We start from the raw sequence: 21,109 nt of genomic DNA, 5'->3' as shown, positions 1-21,109 counted from the left end.
AACTTGCTATAGTCTTTCCAGTATTCTTTGGTATAGTCTATTTTCTCAAGTGCAAATGCCTTCTGCAGTCTACCTAAAACCTGTGTCCATTTTCAAAGACTTCAACTAGGTAACACTTCCTGGCTAAATTAATTCCAGTACTCTATCCACATCCATGCACGTATGCACTCATTCTTTCAAAACGAGTTTTATGAAAAACACCAATTTTAAACCCCAATTATTTATTCGTTTACTCTTTGGAAACAAAAAAATTAGTCTTCCCCCATTAGCCTGTGACCTTCGGTAATGAAGTTAGTATGTCTTATATCTCATCTCTATGGAGAAGGCGATGGCACCCCACTCCAGTACTCTTGCCTGGAAAATCCCATGGATGGAGGAGCCTGGTAGGCTGCAGTCCATGGGGTCGCTAAGAGTCGGACACGACTGAGCGACTTCACTTTCACTTTTCACTTTCATGTATTGGAGAAGGCAATGGCAACCCACTCCAGTGTTCTTGCTTGGAGAATCCCAAGGACCGGGGAGCCTGGTGGGCTGCCATCTATGGGGTCGCACAGAGTCGGACACGATTGAAGCGACTTAGCTTAGCTTAGCTTATATCTCATCCCTATAGTCATTTTATTTAAAATGTTTGTTGAACACATCCAAAATGAATTAATAATGTCGTGCCCTGAAGAAATGAACGGATCTCCACAAGCAAGATGTCAAGTCCCCTTGCAGACTAATCTTAGTTTCACTCACTCTCCCATGGTCCTGGTCGGATACGGGACATGGCGAAGGTGCGGTGGGCGGTTACCACGAGGTGCTGGGGGCGTGGCCCCGCAGCATCGCTCCGCCCCTGCCGCTCTTACTCTCTTCGTCGGCTCCGCCAGCAAGGAGAGAGGGCGTGGTCTCGGAGCCTCCTCCATTCTGGATCGAGCCGGAGGGATGTTGCCTGCTCAGGAGGAAGCCGACAGGACGGTGTTTGTGGGAAATTTAGAGGCTCGAGTGCGGGAAGAAATTCTTTACGAGCTGTTCCTTCAGGTACAGTCGGCAGGGAAGGGGTTTCAGAGGGGCGGAGCGCGTCGAGCCGGAAGCGCAGCAGGAGGGGCGGGGCGCACCTGAATCACCCGGAGTCCGGCTCCCTTTCCCTCCGCATCCTTTGCTCTGGTTTTAATTTAGTTCCGCTTTGGCTCAGCTGTCTCCAGGTTAGCAAGTGGGTAGTCCGGTGTTCTTGCCTGGAGAATCCCAGGGACGGGGGAGCCTGGTGGGCAGCCGTCTATGGGGTTGCACAGAGTCGGACACGACTGAAGCGACTTAGCAGCAGCAGTGAAGTGACAAAAAGTGCGCCTCATTCCCTGCCCTTCCCCTTCCCGTCCCCATTGCAGAGTCCTGGGGTGTGCAGTGACGAGTATACCCCCAACCCCCAACCCTGAGTCAGAGCTTTGCAGAGGCTGCCTGGGCCTTGGTGTGCTCAGGCAAAACAGAAAACAGCTCTGTCACTGTCTTCCTTCAGATAATAAGCACCCTGACGCCCTACATCCCGCGAAATGAGAAGAATATATTTTAAAATGCTTCCCGTATACGTTACTCTCCCAAGCCCTTTTATACAGGAGATGATTTTACTCCAGAATAAATGAGATTTCCGCATAATTTGGGCAGCCAAATCATGACTGAGACCGATTGATACCCTGACTGCTGCTGCTGCTGCTAAGTCGCTTCAGTCGTGTCCGACTCTGTGCGACCCCATAGATGGCAGCCCACCAGGCTCCCCTGTCCCTGGGATTCTCCAGGCAAGAACACTGGAGTGGGTTCCCATTTCCTTCTCCAGTACCCTGACTAGTTCCCTTTATTTCATACCAAGAGGGTCTTACGAAAACTTTTTCAGACCTGATAACTTATGTCTCCTGTATACACCTACTGTATACACATAGATCTTACATGCTAAAGAGATATCCACATTCAGCCGTTCATTTAACCGTTTAATGATCAATAATTACAATGACAGTAAGTAAGGTGCTAGGCATACACATTTGAGACAGTCCTTGGCCTTTCTAAAAGGAGAAATTTAAAATTAATTATCATGTTTTAAAATAATGTGCAAAAAGAGGGACATTTAGTACAGCAAAGTTGTTTCAAGTGTGAATTCTGATATCTGCAGTGTGATTTTGGCCAAGTACATAAATAGCTCAGCACCACAGTTTCCTCAAATGTCAGTGGGAGTCATAGTATCTACAGTATGATGTGGTGTGAAGATTGAGTAAACTCATCCAGATCAGACAGAACTGAACCTGGTACTTCCTAAGTGTTTGCTGCTGCTGCTACTGCTGAACAATACTACTATTACTATTAATAATAGTACTGATGCTTATATCAAGAGAAATCAAAAGTGACTTTCCTCTATCAGAATAAGAGCAAGTTCCAAGGGAGACAGTAGCAAAACTAAATTCTAAGGGCTAAGCATGAGTATCAGAGGTGAAAGGGGTTCTTTATGTAGTTTCTGAAAGGCTCTTCATTTGTGTTTGAACTAAATTGCCCCTCTAGTAATTATGAAGTGGAAGTGTTAGTTGCTCAGTCCTGTCCGACCCTTTGCAGCACCATAGAGGGTAGCCCGCGAGGCTCCTCTGTCCATAGGATTCTCCAGGCAAGAAAACTGGAGTGGGTTGACATTTCCTTCTCCAGGGGATCTTCCCAACCCAGGGATCAAACCTGGGTCTCTTGCATTGCAGACAGACTCTACCATCTGAGCCACCAACAGATGCACACAATTTGATAGAATTTTCTGCAGGAACACAGTTTCATTTCCGGGACATAAAACATTACTTGAAAAATATTGTGGATTTTAAGGCTTTAATGCTTATTCTTCTAACTTGCCATCCTTTTAAACCTGCCATTTTTTAATCTACTCTAATACTTGTCTTTTCCTGCAGTTATTTTTCATCCTAGTATTATTTGGAATTTATCATTCTAACTTAAAAAAAAAAGAAGGAAAGAAGAAGAGGAGGGATGGAGGGAGGTAGAAAGAAAATTTATAGTTCTTTTTCTCCAGAAAGCTTCTCTCATGTTGAGCCAACAAAAAAGAGGGGGGCGGGAATGATGAGGTCATGGGATGGATAGACCTGAATGCCCCCATGCACATATGTTATTTCTAGTCAATAGGAACTGGATCTGTACCAGTTGTATGTGAAACTACAAGATACATTAGATAGATTGATAGTCTCATTTTTTTTTATAATTTCTAGCTAAATATTCATCTGTATTAGATCATGCAGAAAAGCATTTGTTTTTATTTTTGCCTATGCTCTCCTGTATTCTGGGAGGATTTACTAAAGTGAGGTGTCTTTTAGAAAGGCTTCAACCCAGAAAAACTTAGCAAATCTTTGACAACTGGCAGCACTATTTATGTGTTTGACTCTGGTTTAAAAGTACTAAAAACTTATGATGTGATTTTTACTACCAGCAAGTCTTCTTGTTGAATATCATCTTTTAAAATGCATGGGTATATTTTTGAATTTGTAAAATTCAAAGCATATAAGCATATTTTGTCCATTTGTGATTTCATATATTTAATATCACTTGTGGAGAAACACTGATTAAAATTGATTTGTTTTATTACTATTTGGTTCTCCTTGTTACTGCTGATGCTGCTGCTGCTGCTGCTAAGTCTCTTCAGTCGTGTCCAACTCTTTGCAACCCCATGGACTGCAGCCTACCAGGCTTTTCTGTCCATGGGATTCTCCAGGCAAGAACACTGGAGTGGGTTGCCATTTCCTTCTCCAATGCATGAAAGTGGAAAGTGAAAGGGAAGTCGCTCAGTCGTGTCTGACTCTTAGCGACCCCATGAACTGCAGCATACCAGGCTCCTCCATCCATGGGATTTTCCAGGCAACAGTACTGGAGTGGGGTGCCATTGCCTTCTCCACTCCTTGTTACTAGTTTCTTTCAAATTTCTGATTATCCTTGGAAGAGTGAAAATCAGGTTTAGTATCTTTGTACTTTTAACCAAGAAATCTGGGCCATGAAGATCCAGAGAAGAAAATAGCAACCCACTCCAGTATTCTTGCCTGAAAAATCCCATGGACAGAGGAGCCTGGTGGACTATAATCCAAAGGATCACAGTCTCACAACTGAGAGACGAATCACAGCACAGTACAGAGATCTCAAGGGGAAAGATAATGAATTTAGGTTCAAATGTGTTGAGTTTGAAGTATAATCACATGGAGCTCTCAAGGAGACTGTCTGCATGAAGGAGGCATGAGTAGGAAAAAAACAGATTTGTTGATAAGGTGGTTCTTGAAGCCAGAAGGGAGGATGAGCTATTCCCTGGGAAAGTAGAGAATAAAGAAAGAAAGATTGAATCTTAAATACAGTATCATTTTAAAGATGATAATTAACATTTTTCTTTAGATTAAAAACAATTCCTTAATATACTTATCCAACTCAACAGAGAAAAGCAGTCATTAAAGAGCAATGAATAAGTATGAGCCATCTACCTTTAAATCTATATGAGGCTTGGTAAGTACTTCCTGTAATCATTGTCATGATGGAAATGTGACATTTGAGGGTGTAATTAGCACTCTTTTACAATATTTGACTCTGATTTTGTACTCTGTATTGCTAATTACAGGTTTTAATCACAATAAAATCTGAATATTTTCAATTTTATTTTATCTTATTTTAATAATATACCATGGAATAATATTCCCCAGTTGTTAGACTTAGACCCTTACTAATTTTTCATTCTTACAGATAGTGTACCTAATTAAAAGTCTTAAACATATTAAAACACTTTTCCCTTTGAGAATATTTACCAAATGGGCTTACCATATTAAAATACAGTTTCTGTATAAATCGGAAATTTAATTTCTCTTGTGAAAATGTTTTAATCTTGTCAGAAAAAAAAAAATAGGCTTTGATGTGATGTTACCAGTTTCTTTCAGTTCAGTTCAGTCACTCAGTCGTGTCCGACTCTTTGCGACTCCATGAATTGCAGCACGCCAGGCCTCCCTGTCCATCACCAACTCCAAGATTTCACTCAAACTCACGTCCATCGAGTCGGTGATGCCATCCAGCCATCTCATCCTCTGTCGTCCCCTTCTCCTCCTGCCCCCAATCCCTCCCAGCATCAGAGTCTTTTCCAATGAGTCAACTCTTCACATGAGGTGGCCAAAGTACTGGAGTTGCTTTATGGTAACATAAACCCAACATCTCAAGGAATGCTGGGTTTATCATTTCAATTATTTTTGAGTTAAACATGGTCTATATGTGTGGAGGCAAAGTAGTATTTTAATCTTAGATTTAAATGCACTCTAAATTGTTTTGTTAGGCCTATCTTTCAAGATTTGGAACTATTACCTAAAATTTCCTGACCTTAACAACATAAGTGTTTTTTGATGAGCCAGAAAATGCCAAGAAAGTGTGATGAAGTATGATATTTATTGTTAGGAAAATACATGATCAAAAGAACTATGTAAAGCTGTTATTGCTAACAGATTTGGAATTTTAGCCTAAATTGAATATAGTTGATTTTCTGTGTGTAAAAAAATCTTTAGATTTATGACAAAATAATTTTTAAGTTTCTTGCAGGCTGGGCCATTAACCAAAGTGACTATATGCAAAGACAGAGAAGGAAAGCCGAAATCTTTTGGATTTGTCTGCTTTAAACACCCAGAATCGGTGTCTTATGCCATAGCTTTGCTGAATGGAATTCGTTTATATGGAAGACCAATTAATGTGCAGTATCGATTTGGTAGGTTGTCTCACTGATGAAATCTTCAAAGTGTGTTTTGTTTGTGGTGTTGTTCCCCGAGGTGTAAACTTTTTTTTTTTTCTCCTATGTTTTTTATGTTATAGCCTAAGACCAAAAAAGTGCTCCTGCAGCCTCTTAAAATTTCTCAGAACACATTCATAATGTTATGTAATTAGTTAATACAACCAATGACATTGCCAAATCCATAGCATCATTTCTATATTAAAATTTAAAGTGGTCTCTTTTAATGTCAGCCAGCAAATAGCCATGATGGTTGCTATTGGCTGTTAAAAATTAAACAAATCTAAGTGAACTGGGGATACCCAACTCTAGCTGTTATGAACCAAGGCTATTTGCTGATCTTCCTGTCAATGGTATCAAATATCTACCATTTGGAAGATAGGGTGGGTGCCTTAGTCTTTGTCCTGGGTTTACCATGTTATACATATCACCCTGGATCTGAGCCCTGTAAAAGCAGCTGGCCAAAGGCTGAGCCTTCATAGCCACAGAGAAAAGCTTCCTAACATGAATGGCCTCAAACAACTTCTCCTGTGTTCTTCTTCTCAAACAACACATCAACACTGTTCATCATTGATTAGATGTCCAGAGAACATGGCACTATTACTCTAGCCCTTTTATAGTTTGAGGGCCTCATAGAGGCAGTGCTTATACTTATGTTGTGATGCTTATGGTACTTAGGTTCCTTCCCTCCTCAATGATTCAGGTTTATGAATGTACCCCTTGTTTGGTTCTTATGCTTCTCGCTGTACTAAAAAAGACATAAGAATAAGAAAACACTGTTGTCTTGTTGCAAAGGAAAAGGGCCACTTCACATCTCATTTGATTTTGTCTTAACAAAGATAATTAGTTGGCTGCATCATGCTCTCAAGTACCATCCGATTAACTCATACCGACAGTAAAACAGGCCAGGCCGTGTCGTGTCCTGACACGTCCCCAGCCAGCTGCTCAGTGGCCTCTGTCAGGTTACTTTTACATTTGTCAGTGCAGTTTAGAGAACTCATGCTTTCCACACAGAAGGCGAATAACACTGATCATTTGCCATCTTTAGTTTACAGGTAGTTATTAGCAAGCAGCATTATGTACTTTGTATGGCCCCATGTCAGCCTAATTCTTTTTTCTACAGTCATTGCTTTGGACAAAGCTTGGTTATAATTCACGCTCTTATACGTGATATAAGCAACCCTGTAAGTAGTACTTGGGAGGTCAGAAACATCTTGTGTATTTTATATGGAGTTTGAAAATGGCTTAATGTGAGAACTCCAAAAAGATGTACCTTGAAATAATCTGTTATTCTTTTTCTTTTGAAGGGAGCTCTCGCTCTTGTGAACCTGCTAACCAAAGTTTTGAAAGCTGTGTTAAGATAAATTCACACAGCTACAGGTAATTAAAAATATTTTTTTTTCATAATGGTAAGGCAAATAAATATGGTCTTAATACCAGGAAGGGTTTTCATATATTCTATAAAACATTTCTATTTAGACATAGGTTAATATTAAAGAATTCATTTTTCCTGAAGGCATGAAAAGTGACAGAAAGTATTTTCATTTAAAATTCAGTCAATATTTTCTGCAGTAGGTGGGAGAGATTTATATTTGTAGCATTGTTTATAGATTACCGTGTACTTTTCATTACTGTGAAATCACTTAAGTGTGCAAAGTCTCACTGTGATGGATCATAGAAATACTGTTATCCATATTTTATATTTGAATAAATATAGAGGTGCAAAAGTTAACTAATTGCCAAGGGCACAAAGATGAAAAGGTGATAGTTTCTAGGCTTGAAATTAAGCATTTGAACATTAAGTCACTCTACTATTTATTTTACTAATTTTTAGAATTTCTCTATGGTAATTTTCAAAATATTCTCATATTTGATGTAGGCTTATTTCTTGATGCAACCATAGCCTGCAGGGATGCTCTCAGTTTAGCTATACCAAGGGTCATGGGACAGAAAGTCTCCCAAACCAGACTAAGGTGCTCAAATCACAGCATTTATTAAACCAATTTAAAAGATACAGTGAAAAGCAAAAGGAAAGCTTTGGGTATTGGATAATTTAACATTTGGACGCAAGGGACCCTACTAGCCGAGTTCTGGTTACACTGATATTCATACAACCTGTTTCTCTCTCTATTGCATCAGCCTTCCCCACTGATTGTGTGGTTATTAGCCCTAGAGTGGGCTTCCCAGGTGGCTCTAGTGGTAAAGAACCATCTCCCAGTGCAGGAGACTTAGGAGAGGCAGGTTCCATCCCTAGGTCAGGAAGATCCCCTGGAGAAGGCATGGCAACCCACTCCAATATTCTTGCCTGGAGAATCTCTGGACAGTCTACAAGCCTGGCAGGCTATAGTCCATCAGATCAGATCAGATCAGATCAGTCACTCAGTTGTGTCTGACTTTTTGCGACCCCATGAATTGCAGCATGCCAGGCCTCCCTGTCCATCACCAACTCCCGGAGTTCACTCAGACTCACGTCCATCGAGTCAGTGATGCCATCCAGCCATCTCATCCTCTGTCATCCCCTTCTCCTCTTGCCCCCAATCCCTCCCAGCATCAGAGTCTTTTCCAATGAGTCAACTCTTCACATGAGGTGGCCAAAGTACTGGAGTTTCAGCTTTAGCATCATTCCTTCCAAAGAAATCCCAGGGCTGATCTCCTTCAGAATGGACTGGTTGGATCTCCTTGGAGTCCAAGGGACTCTCAAGAGTCTTCTCCAACACCACAGTTCAAAACCATCAATTCTTCGGCGCTCAGCCTTCTTCACAGTCCAACTCTCACATCCATACATGACCACAGGAAAAACCATAGCCTTGACTAGATGAACCTTTGTTGGCAAAGTAATGTCTTTGCTTTTGAATATGCTCTCTAGGTTGGTCATAACTTTGCTTCCAAGGAGTAAGCATCTTTTAATTTCATGGCTGCAGTCACCATCTGCAGTGATTTTGGAGCCCCGAAAAATAAAGTCTGACACTGTTTCCACTGTTTCCCCATCTATTTCCCATGAAGTATTGGGACCAGATGCCATGATCTTTGTTTTCTGAATGTTGAGCTTTAAGCCAACTTTTTCACTCTCCAATTTCACTTTCATCAAGAGGCTTTTTAGTTCCTCTTCACTTTCTGCCGTAAGGGTGGTGTCATCTGCATATCTGAGGTTATTGATATTTCTCCCAGCAATCTAGATTCCAGCTTGTGTTTCTTCCAGTCCAGCGTTTCTCATGATGTACTCTGCATATAAGTTAAATAAGCAGGGTGACAATATACAGCCTTGACGTACTCCTTTTCCTATTTGGAACCAGAAGGGTCACACAGAATCAGACACACCTGAAGCAACTTAGCAAGCATGCACGCACGAGCACTAGAGCTGAGGTTAGAGTAAGAGATTCCATTCAGATAGAAAGTTCCTAGAGCTAATCTCACTTACTTGCTTTCTCAAAGAGACAGAGGGGCAAATATACCTGGCCACAGAAGGAGCTACATACTCACAAGGTCTACCTGAGTTTCTTAGGCAGAGCAGACATAAGAACAGCATAACTTAGCCCAGTGGCACCATGATAATGACTTGGTCTTTCCTTCCCTTTCTACCCATGACTAACAGTCTTATTTGTTCCATCATATTTTCACTGAATCTATCCATGGCATCTCTTAACACATGCTAAATTATTTATTTTGAATATTTAATATATGTTGTGAATTCTGCCTATGTCTTCCAAGTCACTTGCTTGTTCTAATTACAGTATCATCACTATCTCATAAATCTGTATTAGCTGAGTTCTACTAATGTTCATAGCCCCTGTTTCTCTCTGCTGCTGCATCAGATCCATCAATGTATCTTTCATAAAGGCTACCATATTCTTTTCTTCTGAGTTTTATCCATGCTGGTTGTTTTCTTGTTTTCTGTAGCTGAACTGAATGTTCTCAAGTAAACTAACAGCATTGAACCTCCCATGCCTGCTAATTATATCTACCCTCCTAAGCATAGAAGAGTGACCTCTTAGGACTGGCAGTTACCCAGACTCATCTTTTGAAGAAGTACTGCGCCCCACGCATAACACAGTGTGCTCCACGTCCTCATTGTCCCCCACATTTCTAAATCAATGAAATCGGGACAAAGTAGGTCCTGAAATCAGACTATCTGAATCTGAATCCTGCCTCTGTCACTATATTAACAGTATAACCCTGGACAAATGATCACACTGTACCTCATATCTACAATGAGGACAATTATTGTCAAAGAGTCAAATTTTATAGTTTCAGGGTATTTAAAATGGCATATAGCAAGTATCCAGTGAGTACTTTCAGCAAATGTTGGCAGGAGGTGGTGGTGATTCACTTCCTTGGTATGAAAGGAACTGTGGACTCATGAATTGAGCCATTTAGGTTACATAAAAATTCCCTTATTCTTCTAATGGGAAAAGATACCTCTTTTTCCGTATGAGTTTAGACAGAAACAAGGTATTGCTAGGTGTGGGGCAGAAGAGGACTAGATAAACAAGCAGAAGACAGCAGTAACTCATACATGTTCTACTTCTATTTGATATGCACTTCATTATCACAAATTCTAGGCTGAAAGATCAGAGACAGGTATATATTCCATACTACTCCACTTCACTGGTAATACCTTCTTCTTCTAGTATGTGCTGCATTATAAAGGAAGGATGAGAAAAGGTCATAGTGTCCTAGAAGTGTTGTGCAGAGAATGCTGCTCTTCTCATACCCTCATCTTTCACTAGTGTTCCTTGGAAATGTGTTTTTGTGCTTGTTATTACCTCTTATACTTTCTGCTTTTAGTAAATAGTTCCTGTATTAGTGTGCTTGTGTTAGTCACTCAGTTGTGTCGGACTCTTTGCAACCCCATGGACTATAGCCCTCCAGGCTTCCCTGTCCATGGGATTCTTCAGGAAAAAATACTGGAATGTGTTGCTATTCCCTTCTCCAGGAGATCTTTGCAACCCAAGAATCAAAACCTGGTCTCCAGCCTTGCAAGCAGATTCTTTACTGTCTCAGCCACCAGTGCTAGTTCAGTTCAGTTCAGTTCAGGTGCTCAGTCATGTCCGATTCTTTGCAAGCCCATGGACTGAAGCACGCCAGGCTTCCCTGTCCATCACCAACTTCCAGAGCTTGCTCAAACTCATGTCCATCAAGTCAGTGATGCCTTCCAACCATCTCATCCTCTGTCATGCCCTTCTCCTCCTGCCTTCAATCTTTCCCAGCATCAGGATCTTTTCCAGTGAGTCAGTTCTTTGCATCAGGTAGCCAAAGTTTCAGCTTCAGCATCAGTCCTTCCAATGAATATTCAGGACTGATTTCCTTTAGGATGGACTGGTTCAATCTCCTTGTGGTCCAAGGGACACTCAAGAGTCTTCTCCAACACCACAGTTCAAAAGCATCAATTCTTCAGTGCTCAGCTTTCTTTATAGTCCAACTCTCACATCCATACATGACTACTGGAAAAACCATAGCCTTGACTATATGGACCTCTGTTGGCAAAGTAATGTCTCTACTTTTTAATATGCTATCTAGGTTGGTCATAGCTTTTCTTCCAAGGAGCAAGTGTCTTTTAATTTCATGGCTGCAGTCACCATCTGCAGTGATTTTTGAGTCCCAGAAAATAAAGTCAGTCACTGTTAACATTGTTTCCCCATCTGTTCCCCATGAAGTGTTGGGACCAGAAGCCATGATCTTAGATTTCTGAATGTTTAGTTTTAAACCAACTTTCTCTCTCTCCTCTTTCACTTTCATCGAGGCTCTTTAGTTGTTCTTCACTTTCTGCCATAAGGGTGGTGTCATCTGCATGTCTGAGGTTATTGATATTTCTCCTGGCAATTTGACTCCAGCTTGTGCTTCATCCAGCCCAGCATTTCTCATGATGTATTCTGCATATAAGTTAAATAAGCAGAATGACAATATACAGCCTTGACATACACCTTTCCCGATTAGGAGCCAGCCTGTTGTCCATGTACAGTTCTAACTGTTGCTTCTTGACCTACATATAGATTTCTCAGGAGGCAAGTAAGGTGGTCTGGTATTCCCATCTCTTTCAGAATTTTCCACAGTTTGTTGTGATCTAAACAGTCAAAGGCTTTGGCATAGTCAATAAAGCAGAAGTAGATGTTTTTCTGGAACTCTCTTGCTTTTTTGATAATCCAACAGATGTTGGCAACTTGATCTCTGTTTCCTCTGCCTTTTCTAAAACCAGCTTGAACATCTGGAAGTTCACTATTCATGTACTTTTGAATCCTGGATTGGAGAATTTTGAGCATTACTTTGCTAGTGTGTGAGATGAGTGCAATTGTATGGTAGTTTGAATATTCTTTGGTATTGCCTTTCTTACGGATTGGAATAAAAACTGACCTTTTCCAGTTCTATGGCCACTGCTGAGTTTTCCAAATTTGCTGGCATATTGAGTGCAGCGCTTTCACAGCAGATTTGAAATAGCTCAACTAGAATTCGATCACCTCCACTAGCTTTGTCTGTAGTGATGCTTCCTAAGGCCCACTTGACTTTGCATTCCAGGATGTCTGGCTGTAGGTAAGTGATCACACCATCGTGATTATCTGGGTCATGCAGATCTTTTTTGTATAGTTCTTATGTGTATTCTTGCCACCTCTTAATATCTTCTGCTTCTGCTAGGTCCATACGACTTCTGTCATTTATTGTGCCCATCTTTGCATGAAATGTTCCCTTGGTATCTCTAACTTTCTTGAAGAGATCTCTAGTCTTTCCCATTCTATTATTCTCCTCTATTTCTTTGATCACTGATCACTGAGGAAGGCTTTCTCATCTCCCCTTGCTATTCTTTGGAACTCCACATTCGAATGGGTATATCTTTCCTTTTCTCCTTTGCCTTTAGCTTCTCAGTGCTAAAGCCACCATAAAAAGTATCACAAACGAAATTAAACACAGAAATGTATTGTCTCACAGCTCAAAATCCAAAATCAAGGTGTCTGCTAGAGTTCCTTTTGAGGGCGATGAGAAAGAATCTGTTCTGTGCCTCTGTCGTATATGCTGTGCTGTACTCGGTTGCTCAGTCATGTTTGACTCTGTGCAACCCCATAGACTGTAGCCCGCCAGGCTCCTCTGTCCATGGGATTCTCCAGGCAAGGATACTAGAGTGGGTTGCCATGTCCTCCTCCAGGGGATCTTCCCAACCCAGGGATTGAAACCAGTTCTCCCACATTACAGGTGGATTCTTTACCATTTGAACCACCAGGGAATCCAGTGCCTCTCTCATAGCTTCTTCCGCTCATTTGTTGGCAATCATTGATACTCCTTGACATGTACAAGCATCACCCAATTCTCTGCCTTCATCTCCATATGATGTTCTCCCTGTGTGCATCTGTCTCCACAAGTTTCCCCTTTGACTATAATAAGGAAGGATGCCTGTTTAGCACCTCCTACTCCAGTATGACCTCCTCTTAGCTAATTACATCTGCAGCAACCTTATTTCCAAATAAGGTCACAGTTCAGTTCAGTTGCTCAGTCATGCCTGACTCTTTGCGACCCCATGGACTGCAGCACACCAGGCTTCCCTGTTGGTCCATCACCAATAGGAGCTTGCTCAAACTCATGTCTGTTGAGTCAGTGATGCCATCCAACCATCTCATCCTCTGTCGTCCCCTTCTCCTCCTGCCTTCTATCTTTCCAGCATCAGGGTCTTTTCCAATGAGTCAGTTCTTCACATCAGGTGGCCAAAGTATTGGAGTTTCAACTTCAGCATCAGTCCTTCCAATGAATATTCAGGACTGATTTTCTTTAGGATGGACTGGTTGGATCTCCTTGCAGTCCAAGGGACTCTCAAGAGTCTTCTCCAACACCACAGTTCAAAAGCATCAATTCTTTGGTGCTCAGCTTTCTTTTTAGCCTAACTCTCACATATAAGGTCACATTCTGAACTATTTGGTGTTAGGACTACAACATATAACTTTTGAGTTGACACAGTTCAACTTGTGACTTCCCAATTTACATGTGACTCCTCTATGGAGAAACATATGCACGCCCTGAAATTCTCATGGGAAAGATAGTGGTTTTAGAAATTTTGCAGCTATTTTTATAATGATGCTAATCTTACCACCTCTGCTACTGGGTCACATCTTCCCCAGTCTATAACCTCACTGTGCTTTTTATCTTGTTTCTTTACTATCACTTACTGCAAACACATGTTCACGTCTCCTTGAACTTTGTGTCCAAATCAGTCTATTATATTTTCCCCTTCTTCTCACTGAAAAATTATCCTTCACATCTTTACTTCCTATTCACTTCTTAACCCCACTGTTGTTTGGAAGCTGTTCTTTGAACAGTTTGTTATCAGGAATCTTCTGATCAATGATAGAGTAGCTCTAATGCTTATCCAGTTTACTCTAACAACCAACACTAAGTATTTCCTCGCTGAAACCCACTTCTCCACTGGCTTCTGTGATCCTGCTCTCACCATGAACCAACACCTATCCGTCTGACAGCTTCTTGTTGTTCTCCTGCCCTTGTCTTTGCCTCCATCTGCCTGTTTTAATTCACCCTTCCCACAGTAAACTTCCTGTCCTAAGATTAGCAGTATTAGTGTTAAAATTGTGGCATACTGTGGAGCAAGTAGAATGAAGACTAGCTATAATGAGGACTAGCTGAGAATCCAGCCAGTACATATAACATTGGGATTTACTAGAGATCTCCATAGATGCAAACATTACATATATAAATGAAATTTTTGGACACTTCTGATGTTAATCAGGGATTGTGCATGTGTGCAAAATCACTTCAGTCGTGTCTGTCTCTTTGCAACCCTGTGAACCACAACCCCCCAGGCTCCTCTGTCCATGGAATTCTCCAGGCAAGAATACTGAAGTGGGTTGCCATACCCTCCTCCGGGGGTTTTCCCAACCCAGAAATCAAACCCGAGTCTCTCACATCTTCTGCATTGGCAGGCAGGTTCTTTACCACTATCACCGTGTGGAAGAAATCAGCAAATATGTGTTCATGCTAATATCAGCAGCTTGTTTAACAAAGAGCATAATTTTTTTAGTTTAACAGTGAAAGTACCTTCAAAAATGAATTGAAAAAAATTCCTATTTTTTCACCTATATTATTTGTAGAAGATTGAGTGTATGCTTGGTGATTATTATTGACTTACTTTGCTTTCTTCATATCTGAGTGTTCTATGCCTTTATACAACTATAACATTGATTAACATTTTCCTATCAGAAAGCCAAATGTGACTCTAAATATTAAGATTTCAGTATGTGGTAATTAATAAGACTTGAGATACTGCTATGTCACTACATTATCAGTGTAATATGTTTAAAGTTAATTTATCTTAATTGAGCTTTTAGAGAAGTTCTTTAATTATGAAGCTGTCTCTTTTTTTTTTTTTTTTTCTAAGACTAGAGTACCTCTGTCCATAGGAATTTTAACTTCATATTACTTCTTCTTTTACCTCCCTCAAGAAATGAAGAAGCCATGGGCAGATCTTCCTTTTCCATGCAGTTCTCTCCAATTAATAATGCATCTTTATCTCAAGAATATTTTCTCTTTCAGAAGATGGTAAGTTTAATATGCCTTTGGTTGAAAATATAACATGATAATACAAACTATAAAGGATATGAAAACTGCTTGGAACTTAAGCTCAACTCTAAGCCTAGAGTGAAGGCAGAATATGCCTTGAGCACTGTGCCCCAGTGGCGATCTGCTCTTTTATCTGAAATTGATCATCTGAAATCCCATACATGTTATGTCCACAAACAGCCAGTGTATGAATGAAAAATGGCAGATGCAAGTGATAATGCACTGTGGTAAAATAAAATTTGAATCACTTGAATGACTATATTTTTAAAATTTAAAAGGTATGTTTCTAAAATTGAATACTGTTTAATGAAGCATTTTGATAGAATGTAGTCATCAATCACCATATACTGCTTTTGTACATAGATTTTTATTTTAACTAAACACAAAGTTTCTCAATTGGTAGAGTAAACTACCTTATTTCCAAAGACTCTCAAAAATGTGGTTCTGGCCTAGAAATCACAGTGGTGGACTATATTGTTAAAGGGGAACTTAGGAAATGTTTTCTTCTAACTTCTCATTTTATACATAATAAAACTGAGGTTCAGAGATTAATCAGCAAGCCCAAGATTATACAATTTGTTAATGACAGCTGTGGGACTATAACACAGGTATTCTGATTAACACGAGATTTCTTACAAACATCCAACATACATATGATCTTCAGATTTTTCAAATAGCCATTTTCACTTTGTAAACATAATGAAAGTTGATAATTTAATTTTTGGAAAAAACTTCTTGGTTATACAGTCTGTGCTTAGTTGTTTCTGACTCGTTTATGACCCTGTGGACTGTAGCCCACCAGGCTTCCCTGTCCATGGGATTTCCCAGGCAAGAATACTGGAGTAGGTAGCCATTTCCTTCTCCAGAGGATCTTCCCAACCCAGGGATCAAACCCAAGTCTCCTGCATTACAGGCAGAATCTTTACCCACTGAGCCGTCAGGAAAGCCCTTTCCTTGTTTATGGTGAGATAGTAATAAACAGCCATTTCTCATCTAAAACCATCAATATCTTCTTTGTGGCATTATTTTTCTCTTTGATGAGATAAGCCATACATACATACACATACGCACACACGAGAGCTTGTTTTCCCTATTAATCTTTTTTAATGGAAGTAAATAACTTTATGATCACATTGTCCACAGTCTACTATTTATACTTTCATTCAAAAATATTAATAAGTATTAATGTTGCCCCATTCCGCATTACTGGTTACTAATTTTATTTTTTATTTTTAACTGGAGGAAAATTGCTTAAAAATGTTGTGTTGGTTTCTGCTACACAACAACGTGATCAGTCCTAAGTCTACACATACGCCCTCCCTCTTGAGCCTCTCTCCTGCCCACCGAATCCGAGCCCTCTAGGTCATCACAGAGCACTGAGGTGAACTCAGCTCCCTGTGTTTTGTAGCAGCTTCCCCTCTAGCTGTCTATTTGACACATGGTAATGTATTATTTTCTATTACTACTCTCTCAATGCTACTCTCAATTTGTCCCACCCTCTCCTCCTTCTCCCATGTCCACAAGTCTGCCCTCTGTGTCTGTGTCTCTATTCCTGCCCTGCAAATAGGTCCTTAATCTACTTTAAATAGCTAGAAATTTGAGTTAATCTATCTTAAGAATTGACTGCGGTGCTGCAAAATATGGTGACTATCAGCCATCCATAAGGAGTGATTATTTTCATTTTACTTAATTTTAATTTAAGTTTAGGAACAGAAACTTGATGCAATTATTGCAAAACTTTGAAGTATGTTTGCAAAAAAAAAAATTTGGGTATGTATAGCTACTATTTTCAACTAAATTTTATATAATCTAAATTCTGATTAAATATTTTCAATGAAAATTTAGTATCCAAATTGAATATGCTTTTGAATATAAGTATAAATATGTAAATATATAGGGCTTCCCTGGTAGCTCCCTTGGAGAAGGAAATGGCAACTCACTCCAGTATTCTTGCCTGGAAAACCCCATGGATGGAGGAGACTAGTAGGCTACACAGTCCCTGGGGTCGCAAAGAATCAGGCACGACTGAGCGACTTCACTTTCTTTCTTTCTTTCCCTGGTAGCTCAGTCAGTTAAGAATCTACCTGTAGTGCAGGAGACCTGGATTCAACCCCTGGGTTGGGAAGATCCCCTGGAAAAGGAAATTGCAGCCCACTCCAGTATTTTTGCCTGGGAAATCCTATGGACAGAGGAGCCTGGTGGGCTACCGTCCATGGGGTCACAAAAGTCAGACACAACTTAGCTACTAAACCACATCCATAAGTATAAAAGGCACAGCAGATTTTAAAGACTTAGTATAAAAAAGTAAAATATCTCATGAGTAATTTTTATATTGTTTACATGTTGAAATGACAATATTTTGGATATTTGGGAATAAAATATATTAGGGCTTTCCAAGTGACTCAGTGATAAATAATCTACCTGCCAATGCAGGAGACACAGGAGATATGGGTTCAATCCCTGGGTCAGGAAGAGCCCCTGGAGTAGGAAATGGCAACTCACTCCAGTATTCTTGCCTGGGAAATTCCATGGACAGAGAAGCCTGGTGGGCTACAGTCCATGGGATGGCAAAGAATCAGACACAACTGAGCAAATGAGCACACGCACAATATATATTATTTAAATTGCACCTGTTTCATTGTTATTTTCGTCCTGTGACTATTAGAAGATTTAAAACTACCCATGTGGCTTACATTATATTTCTTTAGGACAGCACTGATCTGTACTGTAGTACGCTATACACCAGCTGGAATCTTTGTTAATCGTTTAAAGAAACTACTACATCCCTGTCCTTCTTACTGACACATGGTTTGGTTTGCTCATAGTTACTTGTATAATAAATGTAAACTCTTAACTTTGTCTTTTTTTTTCCTTTGTGGGCTTGCTTTGGTAGGTGAATATGTGTGGGTTTTTCCCACAGCAGTGGCCTACATATTACCCAGCACTGCAGCTTCCTTACTACGAGATGACAGCACCACTTCCTAATAGCACTTCTGCATCTTCCTCACTGAATCATGTTTCAGATCTGGAGGCTGGACCCAGCTCTTATGAATGGACTCAGCAGCAACCAAGTGACTCAGACCTTTATCAGACAAATAAACGAAAGAGGCAGAAACAAAGCAGTGATAGCGACAGTAGCACAGAAAACAGCAGAGGAAATGAATATAGCCCAAAGTTCCAAAAGTGTAAGAAAAAACGATACTAGTATGTACATTCAAATGAAATGTATCTCTACTAGTCCTCATTCTGTTAAAAGAAAAATCTGTATTCTACTAAAGGACCAATTCCATGGCTTTCTTGTCTTCTTTGAAGTATATAGCAATATGCTGATTTGTATTTAATTTTTGTCTTGAATGACAAAAATCTTAAAAACAATATAATGTGCTTTTTGTATTTGTAATGGTGTTGTTAACAAGAAATACACTCTTGAGTTGTTATGTTTTAGTATCAGTGATGAACTTACACTAAACCATTAATCAAAAGTCACTTACTGAGCACTCGTGGAGAATGCACCATGATCGCCTATATTGTTGCCTGTAACCCGCAGCTGAAGTCAGAAGTGGAATGGTCAGTTTTCTGAATGAAACTAACACAAATCTTTGAGTTGTATGTTTTTCCTAAGAAGAGAGAATAAGCAGAGTTTAGTTTCCTTTATTACTAATACTTTTTTATGTCTAAATATCTTGTCTCAGCCTTACTCTCATACATATATACTTCATATACAAGGATACACAACAGTGATACCAAAGGAAAGATGATTATCATGTGGCTAGCTTTTGGTTCCTTCCCTTTTCATATGATTATATATAATTAGGAATACATGGCTCTTGACTTCTATTTATTAATTGTATTTTATAAAAATTAGTTGGCTATGTCAGTATTCATTGTCCACCTCTTTCGCCATCCAGGTTGGAAAGCATATATCGGACACATTTAGATCTTGATAATGAACAATAATTTCGGTAGAAAGTTTCACTATTGTATGGTATTTAATGTTTATCGTAAAATCAGCTTTCCTACTTCTGGACCGTTTATTTGCAGGGATAAACAGACTACATGTAAAATTAATGATTTATGTGGACAATCTTGTTAACTTTGTAGCTCATCATAAACTAGAATGCTGAAAATATTTATTTATTGAATCCAATTGAAAGGATCACACACCTTAGGAGCTAACCACCCAATTTTAACCATTCTTTGATATTTCTTTTGTGTATTGCGTAGCACCTTATAGAAATTTATTATTATTTAAAATAATAAAATATTTTTAGCAAAATTGGTAGCTGAATTTAACTTCTGGTTATGATTATACAATGCAATCATGTTTTAAATGTAAATATTAGTCTGTTTTGATCTAACAAATGTGAAAATGTAAATTCTGCTTAATGTAGCTTGATCTATAAAACTTCATATTGCTGAATATTCAAACTAAAAATGCTGACCTTTTTTTAAATTAACATTTTTGCAATTTAGAATCATACCAAAGGGAAAATATCTTTCTATGTAAATAGGAAGTGATATATATCTAAAACACATTAACTTCACCTCTGCATTTTCGTCAATTCTTAGACCTTGCAAATTTCCTAAGCCCCAGATTATTTCATTGTAATTGGCATTAAAGGAAATATATACACATAAGAAATATCTTAACAAGTACCAGATTAAGAAAATTATCTTGAAATATTGTTACATGAGTTAAAATCTTTGAACTGCAAGGAATTCTTGAAATTTCTTTCATCACAGGCTGGAATTATCTGGATATCAATTTTACCAAGTCAACCAACCAAAAGGCAAATTCACCTGTTTACACTGGTGTCTTCGTGACATAGCTCAGTTGGTAAAGAATCTGCCTGCAATGCAGGAGACCCCTATTTCCTGGTTGACAACAGTCATATGAACGACGACTACCTTATGTTTTAAAGTCAGTTTTTTAAAAGCCTCTCATAATTATTGTAAAGAAAGGGAAGTTAAAGCAGGTGGTTAGGTGGTCAAGAGATTTTCTGGGGAAGCCATAGAAGTTTGAGAGATTAAAAGAATTGGTTGAGGAAATGGAGCTGGATTCAGAGAAGGTGGATCTAAAAGATATTCTGGGAAGTCAGGAATAAGGAGCTGGAGGTAAAAGTGAGTATAAGAAGGAGGCAGAGGAGAATTTATAGTAAATCAAATTTTTGGTCTAAGTCTGACTTCTGCTCTTGAATTTTGTTAAGGAGATATTTTCTTTTTGTTTAGTCACTCGGTCGCTCAGTTGTGTCTGACTCTTTTGCAGCCCCATGAACTGTACCCCACCAAGCTCCTCTGTCCTTGAGATTTCCCCAGGCAAGAATACTGGAGTGAGTTGCCATTTCTTTATCCAGAAGATCTTGCCAACCCAGAGATCAAAGTATCCCCTGCAGGCAGATTCTTTACCAGCTGGGAAACCCAAGGGAACATTTTAGGCCAGTTTTAATATGTTTTGTGCCCTTCTTGCTATCTGATCGTCCCAGAGTACCAAGAGGGTATTTGTGTAGGATGAGAGCATTCTATAAGTCCCTTAAAGATAAAAGCTTTTATAAATTTTATGATCCATTGTCTGTCCTTTCACAGTTAGGATCTGCATGAGTATATATATTCAAATGTAACACAAACTACTGTCTCTTTTGGGGAAGACCTGGAGGTAAACTTCCAGGCTTAGAATATAATTTAACTATGTGCATGAGACGTGTCCCTGAACAGGACACAGAAAATGCAGCCTCCATAATCCAAAGGAACTCCCAAAGATAGCTGAAAAGAAGGAGAACAAGTTGCCACAGGCAGTGAGGATGGTACTCCACTCTC

The 21,109-nt window shown here is 39.5% G+C and overlaps 2 protein-coding genes across 3 annotated transcripts in view; one reads left to right on the top strand and one right to left on the bottom strand.

The window, feature by feature from the left end:
• LIPI (lipase I) overlaps window positions 1-912 on the bottom strand; it is an 80,418-nt gene extending 79,506 nt beyond the window's left edge. The window contains exon 1 of the mRNA XM_027548897.1: window positions 739-912. Within this exon, the coding sequence (XP_027404698.1) occupies window positions 739-769 (31 nt within the window). The 5' untranslated portion in view covers window positions 770-912. The remainder of the gene's footprint in view (window positions 1-738) is intronic.
• Window positions 862-19,730, top strand: RBM11 (RNA binding motif protein 11). Of its 2 annotated transcripts, none has more exons than XM_027548692.1 (5): window positions 862-1,020; window positions 5,563-5,725; window positions 7,054-7,126; window positions 15,178-15,274; window positions 18,189-19,730. In XM_027548692.1, the coding sequence occupies exons 1-5, from the start codon at window positions 925-927 to the stop codon at window positions 18,498-18,500; spliced, it is 741 nt and encodes a 246-aa protein (XP_027404493.1). In that variant the 5' UTR covers window positions 862-924; the 3' UTR covers window positions 18,501-19,730. The 2 variants fall into 2 exon arrangements, 1 of the variants encoding a protein (XP_027404493.1); XR_003512039.1 differs by having other exon boundaries at window positions 874-1,020; window positions 5,553-5,725.
• Window positions 19,731-21,109: the final 1,379 nt, after the last annotated feature.

The sequence above is a fragment of the Bos indicus x Bos taurus genome, chromosome 1 (assembly GCF_003369695.1).
Source record: "Bos indicus x Bos taurus breed Angus x Brahman F1 hybrid chromosome 1, Bos_hybrid_MaternalHap_v2.0, whole genome shotgun sequence".
Classification (NCBI taxonomy): Eukaryota; Metazoa; Chordata; class Mammalia; order Artiodactyla; family Bovidae; genus Bos; species Bos indicus x Bos taurus.
The sequence above is the reverse complement of the archived record's forward strand: the minus strand, read 5'-3'. Positions and strand labels throughout refer to the sequence as shown.

Coding starts and splice junctions, on each gene's coding strand:
- RBM11 (XM_027548692.1), top strand. CDS start 925: ATGTTGCCTGCTCAGGAGGAAGCCGACAGGACGGTGTTTGTGGGAAAT. Junction 1,021..5,562: donor TTTACGAGCTGTTCCTTCAG/GTACAGTCGGCA, acceptor AGTTTCTTGCAG/GCTGGGCCATTAACCAAAGT. Junction 15,275..18,188: donor ATTTTCTCTTTCAGAAGATG/GTAAGTTTAATA, acceptor TTGCTTTGGTAG/GTGAATATGTGTGGGTTTTT.